The sequence below is a fragment of the Talpa occidentalis genome, unplaced genomic scaffold (genome assembly GCF_014898055.3).
Source record: "Talpa occidentalis isolate TD23 unplaced genomic scaffold, MPIMG_talOcc4v2.1 talOcc4.7, whole genome shotgun sequence".
In the NCBI taxonomy this organism is placed as follows: Eukaryota; Metazoa; Chordata; class Mammalia; order Eulipotyphla; family Talpidae; genus Talpa; species Talpa occidentalis.
The window spans coordinates 102,962,293-102,987,053 of record NW_023605083.1 but is presented as its reverse complement, the minus strand read 5'-3'; the positions used below and the strand labels follow the sequence as shown (position 1 = coordinate 102,987,053).

General features: G+C 49.6%; 2 protein-coding genes across 3 annotated transcripts; one reads left to right on the top strand and one right to left on the bottom strand.

The window, feature by feature from the left end:
* Positions 1–8,908: 8,908 nt before the first annotated feature.
* Positions 8,909–15,824, bottom strand: LOC119231913 (diencephalon/mesencephalon homeobox protein 1-B-like). Its single transcript, XM_037493734.2, has 5 exons — positions 15,753–15,824; positions 15,237–15,336; positions 13,259–13,337; positions 12,326–12,477; positions 8,909–9,581 (listed from the first exon to the last, which is right to left on the bottom strand). The coding sequence occupies exons 3-5, from the start codon at positions 13,269–13,271 to the stop codon at positions 9,069–9,071; spliced, it is 678 nt and encodes a 225-aa protein (XP_037349631.1). The 5' UTR covers positions 13,272–13,337; positions 15,237–15,336; positions 15,753–15,824; the 3' UTR covers positions 8,909–9,068.
* Positions 15,825–18,620: 2,796 nt separating this feature from the next.
* On the top strand, positions 18,621–24,669 carry CDK20 (cyclin dependent kinase 20). 2 transcript variants are annotated; one of them, XM_037493733.1, is made up of 8 exons: positions 18,621–18,722; positions 19,024–19,137; positions 20,260–20,379; positions 20,614–20,735; positions 20,913–20,975; positions 21,670–21,793; positions 22,179–22,334; positions 23,677–24,669. In XM_037493733.1, exons 1-8 carry the CDS (start codon positions 18,648–18,650, stop codon positions 23,872–23,874), a joined length of 972 nt encoding a protein of 323 aa, XP_037349630.1. In that variant the 5' UTR covers positions 18,621–18,647; the 3' UTR covers positions 23,875–24,669. The 2 variants fall into 2 exon arrangements, with proteins under 2 accessions (XP_037349630.1, XP_037349629.1); XM_037493732.1 differs by having other exon boundaries at positions 20,260–20,448.
* Positions 24,670–24,761: the final 92 nt, after the last annotated feature.

Below are 24,761 nucleotides of genomic sequence, written 5' to 3'. Positions count from 1 at the left end.
AGTTCTTCTATGCAAAAATAAATAAAATCTTTTAAAAAGAAAAAAAAATTTGGGTTTTGGGGGATCCCAGCAGTTGGACTTGTTGATAACAGATACCAAACTTTTACTATGAATCTGCTAAGGGAGTTGAGGATTAATAAAATATGCCTTTTCTTCAAAGAATTTATATATATATATATATATATATATATATATATATATATATACACACACACACACATAGTATATATAGGGTAAATGGTTTTTCAGGTTTTTCTGCCCTCCCACCATTAGGATTGCCCTGCCTGATCGGGCACCTGTAGTTGGTACATTGTTGCAAATCTTATTTACTTCTGTGGGCTATGGGAGGAGTATTAAGTTAGTCACAGAGGGAAGCAGAAGCAGGAGGAGAAGCAGGAGAGAGAAGGGGAGAAAGAGAGCTAGAGAAGCCCAGAGTGAAGACTTGCCTGGGGCCTGGAGGCCTGCTGGTCCCCTGGCACCCCTGCCTGCTGTGTGCCAGGTTGCTGCTCTATATGTAACAGCTCAATAAAAGCCTGAGAAACCCACTGAGGGCTCCAAGACTCTCCTTTACCCTGGTCTGCTTGAATCCTAGATAACCTGCCCTGTGCCTATCCTGCCACTACATATACAAATGTGTAATTATATATATAATGAAGATATTTATAATATAAAAAATTTTGAAAGTAGGAGTCAGGGTACCTGTGATGATTAAAATATACTTTCAAGTATAGGAAAAGGATTCTTTATGCTTTAAATTCACCCTCTTCCTGGTGACTAGCAACTGACCTTCATAACTCAGCAAGGCAAACATTTGTCTGCGAGGCTCCCTGCTTTATAGTGAAAGTGGATATCCAGAACACTTGGAAGTGGAAAACTTCTCAGAAGTAGTCTTGGAACCTGGCCCCATGCGCTCAGCTGTCTCTCCTGTCACTCTCAGGGTAGCTGCAGCCCCATCCAGACTGCTCACCTTAGAATACCCTAGATGGGCAGAGGGGGTTGAAGGGGCTAAAGGAGTTAGAACATGCTTTTCTGCCTCATACCAGGTATAAGAACATGCTCTCCCTGCATTCCGCACCTCCTCTCCATGGGAACTCTTCTCAGACTACATGCAAAATATACCAATATCTTGTTTGTTGCAATATCTACTGCTAGACCCGTTACCCTGACTAGTCAAAGGCACCCCCACGAGAGGGTAATAACTAGCTGGAGTTTGTCCCTTTCAGAGGGGACACACCCCTTGGATTCACTGACAGAGTCTTCTCTCAGTTCCTCTTGCTTGGAAGCCAAGTGTACTAGCTTGTGGGGGCAGCCCTAACACTCGGCCTCGGATCCCCACAAATTCCTGTTGACGTCCTAAAGGCAGGACCTGAGAATGTGACTATGTTGGACACGGTGTTTATAGAAGAGATTAAGATAAAATGAGGTCATTGGGGTGGACCCTGATCCAACAGGACTGCTGTCCCTCTTCAAAGAGGAGATGAGGACACAGACACAGAGTAATGACTGCATCAGGACCCAGGGAGCACACAGTGCCTGCACAGCAAGAGAGAGGCCTCAGGAGGAACCAAGCTCTGTCGACATCTTGATCTCAGCATTCTGGCCCCCAGGACCATGTGCGGTCATCCTGTCTGTGCATATGTTACAACAACTGAATTGTTTAACACGCCATGTGAGTTCAGATTTTCCTTTACAAGGAAGAAGCTGAATAGCACATACACCCACATGTGGCAACTAAAGTGCAGGATTCCATTTGAAATTCACCTCAAATTAACCTGTGATTGAGGATGTCAGATTGCCCCTCTCACCAGATTTGACTGTTTATCCTTGGACTTCTCTCCTCCCCATGCAGAGACCCCAAGCAGCACACAGGCGAGGGTGTGCTCGGGGTCCTTAGTGTGAAAGCTCTAAGTTAACACTTGTTTCTGCTGGCTCTAAGCGGGCCAAGAATCATCCTCAAAGGCCATCTGCTTACTCATTTTTCTTCCTTCTTACAACATGTAAAATTTATTTCTCCTCATCTTGGCACTGAAAAAGGGCAATGTTCTTTTCTAATATGAAGTTTGATGAAACATACAGAAAAGAAGATTTCTTATAAACACTCTTTACTAATCAAGTGTTTAGAAATCTGCATATGTCAAAATAATTTGACATTTTTCCTCATTTAATTCCTCTAGTTGGTTTTTTCTTCTACTGAGGTATATTCTTGATAATTGCTTTCTCCACATCACTTGGGAGACTGCTAGAAATCCTAGATCTAATTTATAACATAATTATATAGCTTGCATTGAACATTTATACACAATAAGCACAAATTCACAGTTTATATATAACCAGGCCCGTCAAAAATGTTAAGAAGACTTCTATCACACAGCCTCACATATAGTTAAAATTATTTATATATTCACAACACCCACTTTTAATCATCACTCTGACTTATACCACTCAAAATTGCAATTTTATCATATTACTTTTCTCTAGCATATATGTACTGACTTACATATTTAATTGACCTCCCTTCTCTCCAAATAGTAATAATTTTCTTTGATTAACCTAGCTGAGTCACACAAACCCTTATGCTTATCTTGCTGTCCATTGCAAGTGTAAAAAGAAATAGTTCATCTTGCACTGTGCAAAAAAATTAGGACTTATGATGAAGGATGACAGATGGTTAGAAAATTAATTTCACAAGTAAATGGATCTTCTCTTGACTCTGACAGACAAAATGTGAGAACAAGAAAGCAAAAATAAGATCGCTTCAGCTTCTTCTGCTCTATTTTCCATATTCTGATCACACTGGCACCCAAAGTTCCTATATTTAATACTTACAGTTCATTACTGCTTTATTCATTACCAATGTTTCATTACTTTTGAGGTCTGAAATGCCACAGTTAAGGTTGGGTCACACAACTTAAGGTAAATCTCCTAGGAGGGTGAGGAGATCATCCACCTGGGCTAAACTGTGCAGTTGCCAATCCCCTCACCGCCCCCGGCCCCCTCCCACCCCCTCTCTAGGAGCACACCCCAGATCACCTTACTGGCGGTGCACACTGCGCCACCTAGTGGAGAGTCTCTGGACTAGATGATGTGCAGCCTTGTGTGATATCACCTGGGAGCTTGTCAGAAATTTACATTCTCAGGCCCCACCAGCCCTGCTGAGTCAGGAACTCAGGGGATGAAGTCCAGTGATCTGCTTTTTAACAATCCCGGGTGATTCTGATAACTGTGGAGTTTGAGAACCACTGAACTATTCTAAACCAAGGCTGAAACTTCAGCTCTAGTGCAATGACTATGTAGGAAGATAGTCTCAAAATTCAAAGTAACCCTAAGAGAAAGGATGGCTGAGGAATGCAATGGATGATGCCCCAAATTCATTTGTTGAAATCCTAACCCTTAGTACTTCAAAATGTGAATGCATTAAGTGGTGCTCTTTAAGAGTTAATTAAGATAAATGAGGTCAGTAGGGAGGTCCTAATCCACTCCAACTGTCTTCCTTAAAAGAGGAGATTATGATACAAACACACATAGTGATAACCACATAAGCCTCCAGGAGTGGGGTAGGTTTCTGTTATTTAAGCCTCCCAGCATGTGGTACTTTATTATGGCTGCTCTAGAAATCCAATACACTTAGAAATATTCCTCAACAAATGACATTATGGCTTTAAATGGGAGCACATTATCCTATCCTCAATATAAAGTGTCAAACTCAAACGACAGCAATCAGTTATGCAAATCATGAATAAGGTGTATTTGAAAACAAAATAACAGAAAAGAGGGCAGATTGAAGAATACGTTCATGGTGAGATCCACGGGCACTTCCTCAAATCCAAGGCTAACAATTCCCCCAAATAACTTGTAGAGGACCTCCCAGTCAGTTCCACTGGAAGGGGAAACATTACTTCCTGTGGAAGGCGTTAATGCGTTGGGCCCTATAGTTTGCTGATTTGCACACAGGTGGACACTCTGTAGTCTCCCAACCTCATTTAAATAGGGTTCTGAATGTTAATGTTCATCCTAGTAAGATCAAAGTCGCTAGATATAAATGATGAATGCAATTTTCAAAAGAGGCGGCAAGAGCTTCACACAAGTGGAATTTGTAAGTCCCTCCCTCCATTCCATGTGCATCACTTACAAAGGTGAGCACAGTGGGGGTTAGAGGGAAGGGTCCCCTTCTTCCTGGCACACACCAATATTACTTTGGAGGACAACCAGTAGAGAAGCTCGTAGTGCTGACTGTACACAGTGGCTGAGACTCCATGTGTATGGTCATCCAGCGGTGGAAGACCATCCAGTCTTCCACTTCCAATGACACATTCCTCCAGTGTGCAAAGCTCATGGCTCCCATTCTCCCATGGGGTTTTAATTTCTATGGGACACCTAGTTAGTCCTACCATTTAGGTGTCAAGATTGGGTAGTAAGCAGATAGTAAAGGAGATGAGAGTGTAAACATGATCATGACCTATCAAGACTAAAAACAGCCACAGCACCAGCTTTCAGACAAAGCCAGTGTTTGCCTGGCATTAAAGGGTCACTACAAGTGCACAACTAGGTACCTTCCAGGACTGAGGCTCCCCAGCAGCCAGGAGCACTGCCTTCTACTGACTCAGAGAGAGTAGAACCATCCACAGGAACCGCCCTTCCCTCCCACAGGCTGTGGGATGTGGGGTACAAAGTGAGCAGCTCTGAAGAGTCATGCCAACTTAGTGCTCCCAGGGGATCAGCTGAGCCTCTACAGCACCTGCCTGTTTGTTGGTTCCTCTACACAGCCCTGATTCCCTTGCACCTGGAGGACCCTGAGACTCCCCTGTAGGCATACCCCACAAAAAGTCTCTCTCCTCAAGGACCTGACCTAGACAGCAAGCTAGGGAAGGGGGTGATAGTGTTCTCCAGGGTGACTCCAGGATCACCCTGATATCTTTTTAACAATGCTGCATGAAAAGTGCCAAGCAGTCCTAGATCTGACTCCAGGATTTGGGGACAGCAAGAGGTGGTTATAGATCCTGAAAGACATGACCCCCTCCCTCCCTCGCCCTGCAGCTCCCATTTATTAAGTCTTACAGAACATTTGCATTCTTCTTTAGAAATAGACAGAGATGTACATAATCTCTTTCTTTACCTGAAACGCATGTGCTTCTACCATAAGCTAATAGGAGCTGGACTAAAACAAAGGAAAGCTGGTGAATATTAACAGTTTCCTTCCCCCTTAGAATGTGGATCAGTTCAAATTAGACTTTCAAGTGACAGCCTCTTAATTAGAGGATTTCCCATTTATGTGTCTTTTCTCATTTAAAGGGACCTGGGGACAATTGGTGGTAGGCCCTGAACAGGTGGCTTGGAAGGGAAGTGAGACATAAGTGAGTTAGCAGGTCCTGAATTAGCAGTGGGCTGAAGGACAGACTGTAGGGCAACAAGCATCACCTCTCAAGTTTTCTGTATCTGCAGACTGGTATGCAGATAACATGGGAAAAAGGACGTCAAGTCTGAACCAATTTCCAAAGGGTCTTCCTACGGTCTACACGGCCCTACTTGTCTCCAGAATACCTGAACTCTTTCCAGCTCTCAGACATTTGACATTAAGTTCCCCCCTGTTACCCCTGATAGATCTTTCCCAGGCTCTTTCCAGTCATTCCAAGTCAGAGAAGTTGTCCGACAGGTGACGACACTGTTGACGTGCATCCTGACGCTGCCTGCTTGTGATAGCAGCCTCCTCTGTCCTCCATCTGAATCTATACCCAATTTTTTTCAGACATATACATTTCCTCTTTGGCACTTAACCATATATTACATGGTAAATGCCAATAAATGCATTTAAAAATTAATTTTATCAAACAATATGGCTTATTATTTGTGACTATATTACTTAGATTTTCCCTAAGGACCCAAATTCCCTCTGAGATACATACCACACATACACACACCCCACACAAACGCACACACAGACACACCTACACGCAAACATACACGTACACCACACACCCAACATGCAACTGTTCCCCTTCCTGGCCACATATTGTACGGTGCATTGTTCTATCAGGTTCTCACATGCAGATGAGACCAGAGCCTGTACGTTGTTGAAGGATTTCAGGATGTGCACCTGTGAGGAAACATCCGGGACTTATAGCAGCCCTTCCCTCTGACCTCAATATTAAACAATAGGCTGTAGTGGTCTCTACCTTCCAGTTCTGCTCACCCCCCAACTCTAGATCCTCATCAACAAAAATATTTCAAATGTGTTTGCCAGGAGGTATCTCAAATCAAAGACTTTACAGGCTGACTCAGAACCAAATACATTCCTCTTCTCAGGTTTTTTTTTTTTTTTTGGCCACTACTTCCACTAATTGTAGTTTCAAAATGACATTATAGAAGAACAAATTGCATTTTTAAAAACACTCTTTGGGCTCAAAAGCAAGGCTTCCAGATATAGAAATGGAACATTTTTAAAATCAGATGGAGGGAGAAATGGAGAAAACAATTAAGCCAACTCCCAACTGTCTCTTTCCTCATACCGGCCACATAACCAAACTGGTGTCAGGAGAAACCAGTGCCATGGATGTGAGCACACTGGCCACTGCGCTATTATTTGTGAGGAAGCGGGGTTTGGCAGTAAGAGGGCAGGGAAATAACTGACTTTTCTTTAAGATTGGGCTCTTAAGGAAATGGAGACTCAGGTCTGCGCTGGAAGAGGGGCAGGTGGCTGTTGTGTGCCAGCATCAGGGCCTGGTGAATGGCCCAGTGCTTCTGTCCTGCAGGGTGGGCCCAGAGGATGGGTGCTGCTCCTCCTGGGATGGTGGGAGAACCTGGCTGCCGGTGGAGAAAGACATGAGAACAGGGAGCATTTAGAATATTTGGGGAATAATTGTTCCATGTTTCCCCCAGAGGGCCTACTACATAAAAATGGGCAGAATTCAGAATAAATGAGTTAGCTCACACCCAAATGCAAGTTCGCTTCTGGGAGGATTGTCAAGAGAAGATTCCCTTTCCCCAGAGCTCTTTAAAGGGAGAGCCAGGGTTGTAATTTGGTATCTTGCAAAATCTCGGCATAAAACAGAGATGTTCAAAACAAAACCTGAGCATTACTTAGAACCAGGTAGCGGGTTATTTCACACATAGCAGAATAAAAGCAGCAGGGACCAGCCATCACCAACCAAGACCCTCACAGCATGTGCGGTAGCAGAGGCAGGGAAGCAACAGGGCTCCCCATTCACCCGCTAACAGAAAGGCCCCAAAGGGCCCACCATGATCACCATGTGGGCCTGGGTGGGTATGGGGAGGACTTTTCCCAGCCCAATGACAAGGGCAGCCAAGGATCCCCAGTCCCAGCTGGTGCACCCTGGAATAGCCCTCTGAGCTCTCAGAACAGCTGCAAGGCCTTCCTTCTGGCAGGGCCCCACCGGGAAAATGGCGCAGGTCCAAGTGGGGCATGGGACCAGAACCAGGATATTTCAGAAGAAAGGCAAACCCAACAAGAGAAAACATCATCTTTCAGTGGACCTGCTGTTTTCCCTGTCACACTCTGCTCTGGTCCCCCTGGCCCTGGGAAGCCCCGAGCCTTCCTCAGGAACAGACCCTCAAGAGTGTTGCAGAGGGCAGCTGAGACTGACCTTTTAGTGTCGGGGGAGGGTTACACCCCCTTTGAATGGGGACTACATTTGGGGAAGGAAAATAGGTGGGGAGTAGGGTTGTGGGCTAGGAAGAGGTCTACTGATCAACACAAGATTAGACTTGGCTGTGAGCTGGGGGCCTCCCCTGGACCCACCAAGGCTCACCTAACAGGTGGGGGAAGCAGGTGAGTCTAGGCACACCAAGAGTGTCATGGCCACAGGGCACAGGGTTTCTAAGGTTTCAATCCTTCTTTACTTCACAGAAAAGTTAACAAGGAAGTATTTCCACACACAGCAGCCTGTGCTCAGCTCCTGCTTTCACCTAAATTTGGACCATGCTGGGCAATTTAAATTTCCAGTGTTCATCTGTGACTCATACCACATTCTTATTTATAAATTAGGGCCTCCCTGGTGGCACAAGGGGTTGGGACGCAGCCTATGAAGCTGTCCGCAGCCTCTGCAGCACGAGTTCGATCCCTGGCCCGCCAGGGAGCAACCCACATGGCATGGCAGACCTCTCCTGACTCGCCCGCTGGTCCCCTCAGCAGTGTACTTCAGTCAACCTGCCTGTTCTGTTCCCCACTCTGTCTCTGGTGAATCCTCTCACCCCCCACACCTCTGGGGTGTACCCCAGCTCTTGTATGCATATTTTTTAAAATTAGGTAAAGCTAATGTTTGCTCCTGTTACCCTGAAGATATGGTCTTCCCAGTGATCTAGAGGGGTCCTCAGGTCTTCCCCAACCATGAGGGATGCCCCCAGACCTCCTGTTAAGCAAATCACCTGTGCTGAAGTGCTCTTCCCTTCACCTCCTTGTCAGCATGGTGGGGGATGTGGGAGGGGACCAAGCTAGCAAAGAAATGTTCCCTTCATTTCACCAAGGGGTTTGCTGTAGGCCCTGCAGATGAGTTGGCAGAAGGCGACTTATTTTCAGGAAACTGCCTGGGGCAGGGACGAGCTCAGCATTTGAACACAGGGATTGGTGGGCAGGACGGGTCGGGGGCATCTTGAGGCTGGCCAAGGGAAGTGGCTGAGGTATACAGGGAGAGGAAGGGGGTGCAGAGAAGTGTACAGTCTGAATCCTCCTGCTTTATTGATTGTTAAATACATGTCCATAGGCAGCCCCCACCCACCCCCAGCTCCTTCTAAGAGTTTAGAGGACATTGTAAATGTTCCCATTCATCAGTCAATAAAAGGCAGGACAGGCAGAGTTTCAAAAGTCTTCCTTCTCCCATCTCAGGAAAACCTTTTGGTCCTCTGACTGCCTGCCACCCCCATCCATCTCCCTCCACCCCCCCATTCCCCCCCACATACACCAACTTTATGTCCGTTTCGACAATTTCATTCCCCAAGAAGTATGTCTAGGAGGCATCTCCAGGGTCAAGTATAAAATCTGCTTTGTAAATTTTGCATAGTATTGAACATTATAAATGAAACATACCTGACTTAATCTGTCTCCCATCAATTTGCACTTAGGTCATTTCTACTTTATCATCAGGTGTTGCCCTTGCAGCTTGGGGTACCCTGGGGCCTCCCACCAAGGCGTCTGGGAGGGAGGGAGATGCCGACCTTCCTTCCTGGGGTGGAGTGGGCAGTGGTGACTTCTCTGGGTCAGCAGCTGTTGGGCTGCCACCCTGGGCTCCAGAGTGGGGGGACAGCTGCTGACCCATCTCTGCAGGGTCTGGCTTGCTGCACTTCTGGGAGACAGAAAGCAGGGTAGGAGACACCCCCAGTGTACCGCCTGGCATCTCCAGGGCTGGCGGTTCCACTTTCACGAGCAGGACACCAGGACGCACCAACAGGTCAGCTTGACCAGAGTCGTCTTCCGACTCCGGGGAGAGTTGCCTGGCATCACTCTGGGCCCCCAGAAGGCCCTGCTGGCAAGAGCACCTGCAGGCACAGGCCTGTGGAACCCGTGAGTTGCCTTCCACACTGGGCTTCTGGATTAGTTTTCGTTTCCGAGCTCTCCTATTCTGAAACCAGACCTGCAGGGGCAAAAGGTGGGGAAAGGAGGAGAGAAGGGAAAAGAGAGAAAAAAGTCATGTTCTAGTTAAGCCCAGGCCTGTAATTATCATCATCAAACAGATATGACCTGAGTTTAACAACTGTCAAATAAACTACTCAAGTTTAGAATGAAAGCAAAATCCTTGTCTAGGCTGGGGCACACTGGTTGCTGTGTGGCCCAAACTACCTTGCAGGCACATCTCCCCAAAGCCCACCTTACACCCACACGTGTATGTTCACACACTCACAAGCATGCAGGTTCTTATCAGGGCCCCCCACTTTCATTCCTGGCCCCTCTTCTCTGCCTCACCAACCACAATTGATCCTGTATCATCCACATAATCTTTTAAATAAGCCTCTCCCCTGCAAGGGGGTGGGGAAATAGGGCAGATGTTGTCAAGGGCTGCAAACTTCATGTGTAAGATGAACAGACCCCAGGGGCCTGTGCACAGCCTGGTGAACAGCTGAGATGAGATCATAAATGTTCTCATCCTCAAAAAAGTTAATTATTTGAGGGATGGACATGTTAGCTAAGCCAAAGTGGTGACCATTTTGTACTATATAAGCAAGTCACATCTACCAGTTGTACGATTTAAATTTATACAATCTTATGTATTGATTATGTCTCAATAAAGTAGGAGGCAAGCTTAAAACTTGCAAGCAAAACAAGTAAATCAGCAAAGCATCCCTAATACCTTTAGACAGAATTTTCAAAAGCCCCAAATAGGCTATTAGGCTAGGGAGCTGGCAAAGTTTGCTTGTTGAAGATCTGGTTAGCATTTTCAAAGGCCCTGACACAGGTCTGAGCCCAGTGCCCCACTATTTTCCAGCAAGTATTTATAAAAATTATCAAATATGTAGTATTAAGAGTGGGCTATGTGCCAGTCCTGAGCATTGGATATGGAGCTACCCCAGGGCCTTTGTCCTAACCAGAGCTTCAGCAATCAAACTTTGCCAGGCACCCTGGGCCTAAAAGCCCATTCCTCCCAGGTGCCTCCTCAAGGATGCCTTTAGGATTTCCAGCTGGAGCTCAGACCCCTAACCTCTGAACCTTGGTACTCCCTGACATGACTTCTTTGGGCAGTAAATGGCCATCAAATTGTACCTAGCTTGGGGCCTCCAAGGAAAAATTATTGGCAAGTCCTCTATCCAGACAGGCTGCCTGCCCCTCCCCCAGAGCTTAAGGTCCCCAGGCCAGTCCATAAGTGGCCACTTAGAGTCCTTACAGTTTCCTCCAAGTCAAATATCACTGGCTTAGGACTGGGAGTGGGCATGTAGGAAAGATGGAAATTTGGGAAAACTGAGTTCAGGTTATACTTCTAAAACTAGGAAGAAACTCCCCCTTCCAGGTTTCTTTCTGTAGGTATTGAGTACTTTTGTTAATGCATCTCTCCTCTGGGTTGTGATGTGGTTAATTATCTCTAGGGCTACATAGATTTTTTTTTTTAAATGATATTTCTAAGACACAAAGCAACCCCTTTGTGGAAGCTAATTCCACTCCAACAGTCCCTGATTGTAAAACATGGTGGAATACCTCTACCCCAGAGTAGAGGCACCCTGTGGGTGATGGACCCTGCTGCACCTGAGAACCATCTGGGGAGACATCCGAGCACCCAAGCTTAACTCTCCAGGTGATAGCCGGTGGCCCAGGCCAGAGGAGGTACGGGGCAGGACGCGGGCGTGCTGGTGTCACCGGGCAGTTTACACACATCCAAACATTCTGAACCAGATGCCTTGGAATAGACCTTGATAGTCTAGGACTGAAAAATGCTGGCCCAGAGTAGAAAATTCCATCCTGGCTACACATTAGAATCCCGGAGGAACTTTTTAGACAACCTGAGGATATTCAGCTCCTATACTTAGGTTCTCAAATTTGAGAGCACACTTCAGTCCCTGAGAGAGGGAGATAAAATCCCCAGTCCCCAGGCTATACCTGTTCATCTCAGCAGACTTCCTAGAGGAGGAGGGATCCAGCCCTCCAGGGCATCAGAACAATCCCCCAAGGCTGAGACCCAGAGGACCAAATGGTCTGGGACCTGACACACTTTTGGAGACCACTGGGAGGTCAAATTTCCTATGTTCCACCCTCACCCCACCCCCACCCCTGTGCTCTGTGATGCCCCTGAGGCTGTGTGGACAGATGAAAGGCAGAGGATGTAAGAATCCAGCCTCCTGTTCAACAATCATTCCTCTTAGTAAATTTCCTCACTAAATTTGAGAATATAGTTGCTTTTGAAAAACAGGTTATTTAATTAATGTGATGGGTTTATTATGGTTATTTCTAAATGAGTTAGTGAATACTTTTGAATTTCTCAGTTTCAATTTCTAATGAGGTAAATATTTGACAAATAAGCCAATTTAGATTCAAATAAGCCAATTTAGATTCTACCCCTGGCCAGAGTTAGAACCTAAGTGACTAACCCTCTCTGATCCTTATTTCCCATCCCAAGAATGGGATAATACACCCCCCACCCTCACTGGGGTGTTGACAAGATTAACTCCAAGAGGTTTTTAAGCCTGTCTTAAAACAGGATCCAATCCCGGGCCTCCCCTGGTGGCGCAGCGGTTGAACGCCGCACTGCCCACAGCCTCTGCAGCACCAGTTCGTTCCCCGGCCGCCGTTCCCACAAAAAAAAAAAAAAAAAAAGCAGGATCCAATCCCACTGGTGATCCCACTGGTCTCCCCACCTGCCCCTCCCTCCTCTCCAAGGCTGATAGACTTCACCTGAATTCGTGGCTCAGGAATCTGGGTTAATTTGGCCAGCTCTTTTATGATGGGAAAGTCGGGGTAACAATCCTTTTCATAGGCGTCACTGAGGATCTTGTATTGATTTTTGTTGAATGTGGTCCTCTTGCGCCTCTGGCTTCCTTGGGGTGCTGGGCAGACACATACAATGTAAGAGGAGAGTGGTCTCAAGTCTCAGTGAGGTCTGCTCTTCACATTTCACACCCAGTGCCCCCAACTCAGGATTTCCACCCGCACATCCTACAACAGAGTGTAGCCCAGACTGTTCTTATGGAGTTTACCGTAATTACCAGTACCAGCTGGAGCAGCACCAGGTCCTCGAGAATCCTATTATCATGTATTTGGGGTAGGACCCAAACTCACAAATATTAAGAAAAATCCCAAACTGAAACATGAGAAATTTCATATGAGAAAAACCTGAAAACTTTAAAATCTGGGAACTTCCATACATCAACATTTTTATTTCCCTTGTGGCCTAGGGAAGCTCCCCAGTCCTCCATGTTAGCTTTGCTCCTGCCTCCACCCCATCTAGAATGCTTCCAAGTTGGACTTACTATAGCCTTGTGATTCAGTTCAAACAATTCACTTAGTGCAGAAAAGTGAGCAAAATACAAGGTTCTGGCCACTGGGACCCATCTCCTCTGGGTCCTCAGAGCCCTGGCCAGCCCAGCTCCCAGGAGATTTTCCACACTTTCAAACTGAAAAAAACACTACCCCATCCTGGGTGCCTCCTACAACTCCCAGCTCAAAGGTAGCTTGTTGGCCTGGTTTGGTGTTTTAGCATCCTACTTGCTCTAAGTCTTGACACCATCCACACCAGGTGAGAGCTACCTTTCAACTCACAAAATATCTCCAAAGACCAACCCCTGCCCAGCCTCCCCTGCCACCAGCACCCTCCTCCAAAGGACTCACCATTTGAAGACATGGCCAGGCTGCACAGCTCCAAGCAGGGACCCGGGGAACTGCCTCCTTCCTTCTGGCTCAGAATTCCCTATAAGCATGTAGACCCACCCAGTTAAGCCCCTTTTTAACACTTAGCAAGACCCACCTTCCTTAATACTATCTTTTCTGGAAGGCTTGATCCCTGGAGTGGTGCTGGGATGCCCTTCCCACTGTGTTCCTGGCTTCACTTCCAGGCCCTGGACTTCCCTCAACTGCTCCGGCCTTGCAGTGTTGTGAGGGGACCACACTTCACCAAGTAGCACCATGGCCATGAGTGAATTAGTTACAGACTGACAAGGAAACACCCACTTTGCTCCCCAAACTTGAGGGGAAGCAGCAGACCTCCCTCACTGTGGAGGTAGGACTGAGAAACACCTCTGTTCCCTTTTATCTGTATTCTCCAAAAAATCATGCAGAGTTTTGATCTCAAAATGAGCTTTTATAAAACAGTTGCCACCCCACCTCCTCAGCACGCAGAAGGCAGTGAGTCAAGACCTAGGGTTAGGTGTATGCCTTACCAGAGTCTTTTTTTTTTTTTTTTTTTTTTAAGATTTATATAAGAACCGGGGTACAGGCCAGATGCGCGGGAGGGTGAAAGGATTCACCAGAGACAGAGTGGGAAACAGAACAGGCAGACTGACTGAAATACACTGCTGAGGGGAGCAGCGGCCGAGACAGGAGAGGTCTGCTTCACTATGTGGGATTCTCGTAGGCCTGCCAGGATCGAACCCATACTGCAGAGGCTGCGGACAGCTTCGCAGTGCGGCGCTCAACCGCCTGTGCCACCAGGGAGGCCCCAGAGTCCCTTTGTTGAACCCCAGGATGGTTTAGTGCCCTGAAAACCCACATAAGTAGAATGGACACAGCTTGCCACCCCCGAAGAAAGGGAGGTGAGCAGTAGCTCACGCTGCTTATTTCACTTCAATGATTAGCAGGGTCTGACCGCTAAAGACCAACAACTGTTCCCCTTTCAAGCTAGTAAGAGTCTCTTTGTTTTTGCTGGATCAATTTGCAAATGAAATAATTTGGAGCATCCTCTTGGGATTGCTTGAGAAAAACAAAGAATAAGAAATTATTTCCACCGATATCTGCAGAGCTGAAAGAATTAAATATACAAAGGAGCAAACTTGAAAAGCTTGAGAATGGAGTGTTAGCTGACTGAGGTCCCCCTTACAGGACCCCGTTTCTGGCTATACAAGCCAGTCTCAACATCAGAGAGCCACCTGGGGCAGAACTACCATACAGCTTAAAGTTCCCACTCCCTATCCTGGGCACAGCTACACCAACAACAAGCAGTCTCACCCTAGGGTGCCCCATTCTGCCCTAAAATGACCATATATGACCCCTTGATGACCCCACCAACCCCACATCCAGTCCACATGACCCCCCCCCATGATTCCAGCTACCTCATATGCAATCTCATACCCCCACATGCTGCTCCAAAATAACTCCATGCTGCCCTACAAGACAACGTGCCACCTGTATGTTCACATGACCTCATGTGACCCTGTACCACCCCAAACCCCAACATGATACTACATAATCCCACATGACCCCACAATAATCCCATGCTACCCTAAATGATCTCATGTGGCCACTCAAGACTTACTTCCTATCACCCCACATGACCCCACTTAACACCTATGCTCTCGCATGATCCCACACGACCCCACAAATGCCACGAAGCCCTACATGAACCAATGCAAGACCCTCATGACCCCATGCAATTCTAATATGGTCCCACATGACCCTACAATCACTCCATACAATCCATGTGGCCCCATGCAGCCCCGCACCACTCCCCACAAACCCAAAGTGACTCTATGGCCCCATGTAACCCTATGGCCCACATGACCCTACTTTGGCTGCATGGAGCCTCATGCAGCCCTATAGGTGACCCCACCCCGGGACCAACCACACCCACAAGTAAGAGAGCTTGTATTTTAACCTGAACTTCAGATTTTGGCTGCTTTCTGCGCCGCTGCAGGGCCCTGAAGAGGTGTGCGCTGAATCATGATTTCCAAGGAGTCACAGGGCCTGCTAGAAAACTAGGATTTGGGGCAAGGACACAGACAATTCAGGCGAGATCCTTTCCTCCCCACCTTAATTGTGTTTTATTAGTTTTATTGGGAAATATTCAGAGGAGTATAAATCATACAAACAAGGTTGACACCAATAGTAGTCCCACATAATTTTTTCAATTTTTCCAGAACTCTAATATTTCTACATGTAACATTTTTATTTGACAAAAGCATAAGCATGTGTAGCGGGCAGGAGGATACAGACCAGGCTTTCTATGATCTGAGCAGACCGGGTAAAGGAGGAGTCCTGGAGCCCTCAGTAGCTTTTCAGTCTTTTATTGGGATTTACCAGGCACATGGCAGGCAGGGGGGCAGGGGTGCTGGGGGGCCGGGGGGGCGGGAGGCCGGGAGGCCTCCCAACCCCCAGCAAGTCTTCACTCTACCTGGGCTCTCTGACGGCCTTGTTTTCTGCTGCTCTCGTGGTTCTGCTCTCTGCTCTCCACTCTTCGGTTCGTTCTCTACTCTCCTGGCGACCGGTGACACCGCCCTTAAAAGCCCAGTCTTAGCCCAGGTGAATCCCATCTACCTATGCCCACACCCTACTCCAGGTGCCTGCCATCAGGCATGCATTCAGGACCTCAAGGATCCATCATCTATCCTGATGGCGGGAGGGCAGAAAAGCTTGATATCTTTTCACTTACCCTACAGTATGATAAATTTAGTAGGCCACAAGACATGTTTCCCTTCTCAAAAATGTCAAAATTTAATAACATACATAAGGAAAATTTACACAGTTGTAAATTCTAAAGCAAAATGGGAAAGGCCAGGGCTATATATATATATATATATATATATATGTTTCATGACCTGAGCTATTAAGGAGAAAGGGAAAAACTTCACAAAACAAGGAAGGTTGTCCTCACCCTTTCACTCTGATAGGAAGGACATATTCACTTATAAACCTACATCTATATGACACCCCCTAACCTGTAGTCTTCCAGCTCACCAAAGGGGGTGCAGTGATTGCTTTTTCAGTGAGGAAAAAGGGCAGAGGACACAGAATTCTTCTTCGTCTCTAGGACCTTCACTGGTCTGAGCATAAAATAATCTGCATTCTGTAAGTATGGTCAGAGTTCCCAAGGCTCGCAGGCTTAGACTGACTGACCTTCAGCTCACCTACCAAGCTGAGATTTATTGGAAGAGGCCCACTCTGAGTATATTGAGAAAAGCCTATCTGACTCTTTGGGGGAAACCAATTCACCACTATCAGCACAGACGCTGCACATAATTGCTGCATAGACATCGTTATATTGATTCAGCCTGTCTTAACTCATCTCCACTGATGGACATGTCCCTTTCTTTCCAATATTTTGGAGCTTCAGTGAATGTCTTTGCAAGAACTTGTGTTGGCAAGATTCCATTCGTAAGCTGACAGCAAACAGAGTGCAGGCCATTCCTTAGTAGAATCATCACACACCTACCAGTGGACATAGAAGCCCACAGGGGCTGCTCGCTCCTAAGTCCCTCAGGACAGACAGAGGAACTTGATTGGGGAACAGGTCTCATTTACCAAGTAGCCTGCAGTTGGGAACTAGCTCACTTTTGTTCGAACCTGTCAAAGAGAAAGGAATGCAGCTGGAAAAGAACTGAAGTTGGCAGAGAATGAGGACATTTTCAGTGCAGAACCTATATCCCCGAGTTTACCAAATCTTAAAGCCTCTTCAGAAAGTCCTGGGGAAAAGACTGGAGACTGGCTGGCTGGGTGTTGCTATTTACATCCAACCAGGGCAAGAGATACACCTGAGGCACAAGCCTTTATTAGGGCCTGGGGGCAGAGTGCCTTGGAGTTCCCAGGCTAAGGCCAGATTAGTCACCTAAAACCAAAAAGAGCTGGGTTTTCAGGGATCTTATCTAAGGGATTCGCCAGGGGAGGCTTTGAGAGGTAGGGCAGGGTGCCTGCTAGGGGAGTTGTATCAGGAACTTGTGCTATTGACTCTCAGGCTGGGGTCTAGCCCAGGTGCTCAGAGTGGGGCCAGTGTCATTTTATTTTTTTAAAGATTTATTTATTTATGCATACAAGAATTGGGGCCAGAGGTGCAGGAGGTGAGAGGATTCACTAGAGACAGAGTGGAGAACAGAACAGATCGACGGAAATACACTGCTGAGGGGAGCAGTGGACGAGTCAGGAGAGGTCTGCTATGCCATTTGGGTTGCTCCCTCGCCCGGGATTGAACGCATGCTGCAGTGGCTGCGGATAGCTTCATAGGTTGCGTCTTAACCCCTTGCGCCACCAGGGAGGGCCAGTGTCATTTTAAAGCAGCTGGCCACACAGAATGGATGCATGATAGCAATACCAGGGTTGACTCAGCTAAACTCTCCACAATCCATCCCTGCGATGGCCAGGCGTCAGGAATAGCAATCACCTGCAGCAGACACATTTTTGGACAAGGGTGTGGTGTTGGGAGCCACCATAAGGCATATTTACCCATAGTGGTGCCCACAAAGCCACTGGTGAACAGCTCACTGCATTTGAAATCCTTTTCTCATCCACTGCTTTTATTTTTATTTTTATTTTTTTATTTTATTTTTTTAAAATACATTTTATTTTTATATTCCCCATACAATTGCAACCCCCTTATTTTGACCCCAATCCCTCCTTTCCCTGCACCCCACCCCCATAGAGTGTCTCTGGTTCATAGTTGTTTGTTGATTTTGACTTTCCCTTTCTTATAGTTATTCATTTTCCTGGTCCCTTATTTAAGTTTTCTAGATTCCTGCTATGAGTGAGACCATCCGGTATTTTTCTTTTTCTTTCTGGCTTATTTCGCTGAGCATGATCCCTTCCAGCGCCATCCATGTTGCTGCAAATTGCATGTGTTTATCTTTTTTGAAACTCACCCACTGCTTTTAGCAGGCAGGGAGACGCCGAGAGCAGCCCCGGGACTGTGGGAAGGCCCCGCCCCATTATTTCGGCCCCGCCCAGGGCGGGACGGTTGCACAGCCCGCCCCGGGCTAAGTAGGGCGCTGCGCTCCGCCCCGCCGCGCGCCCCGCCCCCCTGCCCCGCGGCCCCGCCCCCGCCGGTCCTGGTCCCCTGGGAGCTGCTCCTCACGTGACATCGGCCACTCGGAGACAGAGGTGGCGCCTCGCTCTCTCACCCGCCCTGGCGCCGTGCGCCCGCGGACATCCCCCGCCGAGGGCAGCGCGGGGGGCGCGGGGCGGGGGAGGGTGCCGCCGGGGCCCCGCCGCCGGGCCCGGAGCCGCCGGCCGCCCGTTGCTAGGCAGCCGCGTGGGCACGCCGGGAGCGCGCGGCCCGGGAGGCGGGGGCCGTGGGGCCGCCATGGACCAGTACTGCATCCTGGGCCGCATTGGCGAGGGCGCGCACGGCATCGTCTTCAAGGCAAAGCACGTGGAGGTGAGGTGGGCTGCGGGGCCAGCGGCCGAGGGGGCTGGGTTGGCCTCGCCTTTCCTCCGCCCCTTGCTCACTCCTGCGTGACGTCTGGCCGCTCCTCGGCCCGCTTTTGGGCCCGTCCCCTGCCTCCTCGTGGTGGGGTGCACCCCGACTTGCCGTCCTCGGTAGGATGCCCCGGTGCTGGCGGCGGGACCATCCCTGCCTTCCCTCCAGAGCGAGGTTGCTTTGCATCCCACGAGGGCCTCTGGCCCGGCCCCCAGAGCCCAGCCCGCAGCGCTGCAGTAACTGAGCTCCTCTCGCACAGACTGGAGAGATCGTGGCTCTGAAGAAGGTGGCCCTGCGGCGGCTGGAGGATGGCATCCCCAACCAGGCGCTGCGGGAGATCAAGGCCCTGCAGGAGATTGAGGACAACCAGTATGTGAGTGGCCCAGGTCTCCCTGACTCACCCTCCACTCCCTCTAGCGCTCTGGGGGCCCTTCCCTACTCTGCTCACTTCTCCGCTTCCCCTCCCCGGTCCCCCTCTTCTGTCCTCTTGTTCCCCTCATTCACACATCACCTCTCACTCTTTCACCCGCGTATTTCTTAGTTTTCTTAGTGTATTCATTCATTCACTCACTCACTCTTTGCTGGAAACATTTCGTGATTTCTGGTGACGATAGCTGAGCTTCACGTTCCATAGGCTGGGTTAACTGTTTTTAAAACTTTGCATTTTCTCCACTCTTCTACCAGGCAAGTTGCAGGAAGGAACCTCCTCTTCTTTCCAAGTAGGGGAGGGAGGCTCAGCCACTCACTCCCGGGCACTCTGCTGGGAAGGGGCCTTCAGGTTTACACAGGACACTTCTCTCCCATGATGACCACCGAGGCTCTGGAGTGCAGAGCAGAGCAAATGTCCTTCCCTGAAACAAGGCTGCCTTTCCCAGCTGCCTTCCAGTTCTTGTCTCGGGCCTTGCACTTGCGAGACTTCTGCATAACCTGCACCACCCATGTTTTCTTCCTGTCCTCACGAGAACCTGGATGTACCTGTGGGTTTCTTTTCCCTCATTTGTCAGTTGTTCCTCATGCTATGAGCTCCTTGGTGTTTGCTCCTGCTCACTGCTCTGAAGCCCAGCTTCTCCGGCCAGTGGGCTCTCAGGGAGTATTTGGGATATGTCTCCACTTGTCCCAACACTGGGGACTTGGGACTGTTGCTGTCTCTCTCGGTACTGGGATATGTTTCCCAAGAGAAAAGAGGAGGAGACCTGTGCTCAGATGTGTATCGTGTTCCCCTCCAGCTGATTGTCAACTGGGTGACTTGACTAGGGGGCCAGATGCTACCCAAATGACCTTCCATAGACCTGCTTTCCCCGGCGTGTTTGTTGGTGTTAGACTCGGACCTGCTGTCTCTCAGGAGAGGGAAGCCAGGATTGCTCAGTGCTCCCTGGTTCTGAACTTAAGTTCCATGTCACTTCTCTGCCTCCCTGGGCCTCTTGTCAGTGAAGGACTCAGTATCCCAGGGGTATGGGTGATATGAATTGGGGCTGATGGGATGCCTTGCCCACAGGTGGTGCAGCTGAAGGCCGTGTTCCCACATGGTGCGGGCTTCGTGCTGGCCTTCGAGTTCATGCTGTCAGATCTGGCTGAAGTGGTGCGCCATGCACAGAGGCCTCTGGCCCAGGCGCAGGTGAAGAGCTATCTGCAGATGCTGCTCAAGGGTGTTGCCTTCTGCCATGCCAACAACATAGTACATCGGGTCAGTCCCAGCATGGGGTGGGGCAGCCCTTGCATTCGGCGTGGTCATAAGGGACAGGGCCTGCAGATGTGACCCTGGAGGAGGTAGGGCTGGGGCTGACCAGGGCACACAGGCTACCAAGGTCCTTGGGAACCCTGGAGGAACCACTTTCTTTTGTGTTCTCAGGACCTGAAACCGGCCAACCTGCTCATCAGTGCCTCGGGTCAGCTCAAGATAGCAGACTTTGGCCTGGCCCGCGTCTTCTCCCCAGATGGTAACCGCCTCTACACACACCAGGTGGCCACCAGGTAGGGAAGACTGGTCCTGCAGGATCTGGCAATGGACCAGATGCTAGGGAAGAGATGCTTCTGGACCTTCTATCCAGACATTGCTCATGGGGCTGGTCTGGGGCCAGGATGACTTTCCAAGGTAGCATCTTGTCAGCCCAGTGACCTGGCTGTGATCACCTGCTTTCCTTCTCGCAGGTGGTACCGAGCGCCTGAGCTGCTGTATGGTGCCCGCCAGTATGACCAGGGCGTTGACCTGTGGTGAGTCTTCTATAGGCTAGTCAGGGGGAATGTGGATCAAGAGTCATCTTTTCTCCTGAGCATCGAGTCTCCAAACCATTTGGGGGTGTCTTCCTGCTGTGCTCTAGGTTTGCCTGGGAGTGTCTGCCCCTTGGGGTATCTCTGAGTATTCTGGGGTCGGTGTTCTCCATGACATTTTTGAGCTGTTTGAGAGTTGGGTGGGATCAGTGTTTTTCTCCATGAGAAGCTTCTGGGCTGGGATGGGAGAGGTGGTCTGGGCAGGACAGATAATCTGAGGATGTGATATCTCTGAGCTGTCCAGAGGCCTGGGTTTCTGGTGCGAATGATCTGAGCCTTTATTTGGGGGAATTTGGCTCGTGTGTACTTAGTGTTTGAGATTTGGGAGGATGTTTGGAGGTCTGCAACACTGTGTGTGGCCCTCAGAAGTCTCAGAACTATTTCTGGGTTGCAGTGTACTCCAAGGGGGAGAAGAGGGGGATATGCTCTGTGTTCTAGGCTTCAGGTCTTTGACTATTTGAGGATCTGTATCCTTGGATATCAAGCATCTAGGCTGCCTTGTGGGGTCCTTGAGCCAGTCTGGGGTGTGAGCACTGGTGTGAGGAGATGTCTATGGTGAGAGGTGATTAGAGCTGGTGTGGGGAGATGTGTCCATGCTATGAAATATCTGAGATCTGAGCTGTTGGTGTATCTGCAGGGCTGTGGGCTGCATCCTGGGGGAGCTGTTGAATGGATCTCCCCTCTTCCCTGGGGAAAATGATATCGAACAACTTTGCTGTGTGCTTCGCATCCTGGGCACTCCCAGCCCTCAAATCTGGCCGGTTTGTAAGGGCCCTGGTGGGGAGGGGTGCAGGTGTCCTCCATGCCTCAACAGCCAGTGACCCCTCCCCCACACTTCATGTCCCCATACCTCCTTGACATCCTGGACCATGATCCTGGCCCAAATGCAGGGTTCCTCTGAGAAGATGCAAAGGTCTGTCCCCTGTCACTTCCCACTCATGCACATCACACACGCAGTTCTCACCCACTGGGCACAGAAGGCACCCAACACTGAGGAGGGTGAAGGAGTAAAGGCCTGAGTATGCTCTGGGGAAGACAAGGTGATCTGTGTGTCAGTGGCTCCAGATGGGGCATGTGGGCTCAGTGAGTAAGGACTGAGGATGGACGAGCGGGCAGGCAGTGAGGCTCATGCACCTTTTCTCGCAGGAGATCACGGAGCTACCTGACTACAACAAGATCTCCTTCAAGGAGCAGGCACCTGTGCCCCTGGACGAGGTGCTGCCCGATGCCTCTCCCCAAGCCTTGGACCTGCTGGGGCAGTTTCTCCTTTACCCGCCAGGCCAGCGCATCGCCGCCTCCCAGGTAAGCCCCCTAGCAGTGCCCTTCCTCCCCAGTGGCCCCAGGATGGGGGGTCTGTCAGAACTGTGCTAGGCTGGAAATATGACCTTCAAGGCTGGGGGCATGGAGCAGTGCGCCTCTCTTGTGGGCAGAGCCCAGGGTGTGGGCAGCCCCTACCACACACCAGAAGAGCACATCTCCAGGATATCAGTGGCTCCCTCCAGCCCTTCAACAAGTATCTGCCTCTGGCAGGTGCTGTGTGTCGTCCTCGGTTCTGGCCCAGAGTGAACAAGCAGACTTCGGTTCTGTCCCCTTCCATGGGGTCTCCACCCTGTGGCGAGGAAGTGGGCAGACTGGGAGTGGGGTTGTGGGGAGAGCTTGGGACTGACTTGGGACTGACTTGGCTCTTCCTGGAGGAGCACAGACTATGCACAGGGAGGTGTTTTCCAGAGATAAGTGATCAGCAGAGGTCCAGAGAGGTGCCCAGGAGGGGTGGGAGATGGCTGAAAGGCAGAGAAGCAGGAGGTCCTTGGCTGATGACTGATGGTCAGGGCCTCCTGGATGAACCTGTTTCTCAGGCCTCATGCCAGCATCCCCTCCCCACCCTGAGCACTAGTGATTCTGCACATCCCTGTGAGTCCCACATCAGCGGCCTTCAGAGTCCACTGAGACCAGTGGCTTCCCAACCCCTGCTCTCCAAGTCTCAGCCACTGTGCACCCAGTACCTCCCAGAGACTGCCCTCAGTGTCCCTACCACCCCACAGAGAGTGACTTCGTGCAAGCAGGCTGCCCACCAGCCTCTGCAGGACATCTATCTCCCTCCCCTCCACTCGTGGCTCCCTCTCACTTGGCAAGCCCAGGGCCTTCCAGTGTCTACAGGGTCCCATGCTCGGGGCCCGAGCTCTGTGACCTCGCTGGCAGCTGTCTCTTTGCCCAGGTCCTTCAAGTCCCACCACTCCCCCATGTCCTTGGTCTCCATGTTTGTCCCCTAGTTGGGAGGCTCTTTGCCAGCATCCTTGGCCTCCCATGCTCACTGATCACTTTGAGGGTCTGCTGGGTGCTCTGAGGGCCCCCCACTTTGCTCTTAAGACCTGCAGCCTTTGTGGTGTCCCCAAGCCTGCTCCTGCTTTTCCACAGCACTGGTCCTCTAACAGACTGTAGCTTTTACTTTTCCTTCATTAACTACACCCCCAGCTATGTGGAAACTTCACGTGTGTGCAGCTCTGTTTGATCACTGCAGCAACCCAGCCTCCGAACAGCTCAGACATGAGAGGCAGCTGGGTGGGTGAGCAGGTAAAGGAGTAAGCCCTGAGGGCAGTATGCTGAGCTGGGATAGGAAGTAACTGATCCTCACTTGCCCCCCCAGGCCCTCCTGCACCAATACTTCTTCACCGCCCCCCTGCCTGCCCACCCGTCGGAGCTGCCTATTCCTCAGCGCCCAGGAGGCCCTGCCCCCAAGTCCCATCCAGGCCCCCCTCATGTCCATGACTTCCATGTGGACCGGCCTCTCGAGGAGTCATTGTTGAACCCAGAGCTGATTCGGCCCTTCATCCCAGAAGGCTGACTCGGGCCAGGCCCCTGATCTATCCCCAGGACCACGGCCTCTGTTCCTCTGCTCCTGCCTGATTTGGTCTTTCACAGCCTACTACTGCCACGCTGAACCACTCCATATCTGCTCCGCTTCTGCCCCAGCAGGCAAGAGGACATCTGGCCTCAGTAGAGCAAGACACCGGTGGCCTGTGCTGCTGGCCTCCCATCTGTGCCACGACTGCCCCTCAGGAAGAGCTCTCTTGCTACTGTGCAGGGACCACCCATGCTGAGGGGCAATGCCTGTGTGGTGCTATTTTTCCAGGCTCTGCCTTCCTGCTCAGGGACAGTTATTTTGGGGCCATCTGGGAGGGTGGGGTGCCGCAGAGTGTACGATGCCCTCCGTTGGCAACACAGGTGGAAAGGAAGGCTTGGTTTGATTTTGTTCTTGGAGACATTAAACACTAGTTCAGTTTTAAGGTTATAAAAACCCCAAGTATCTCTGTCTGGTGTCTGTTCCTCTTTAGGGCTGAGGTGGCATTGTCACCAGGAAAATGGCCCCATTTATGACCACATTCGTTCTGGGAGCTTCATAGCATGGAGTTCCCATTTGGAGGAGAGGTAGCAGAAGTCAAGGCTTAGGGATAGCTCACGTTGGAGGCCAACACATTAAGGCAGTTTACCAACATTTGCACCCTCGCCGTAAGGGTGGGCCAGGACCAGATGTGCTACTGCCTTACTCAGGGATACCAAGTGAACAGGGGACAAGCATTCCTAGAACACATTTGTTCAATAAATACATTATAATCCCAACTGACTCTTGTTCTTATTTAATGTGGTTTGATTTTAAAATATATTTGGAAATGAAGAATTAAGAGAAACAAATGGAGCTGACTCTTCATCTTAACTGGAACCTCAGCCCAC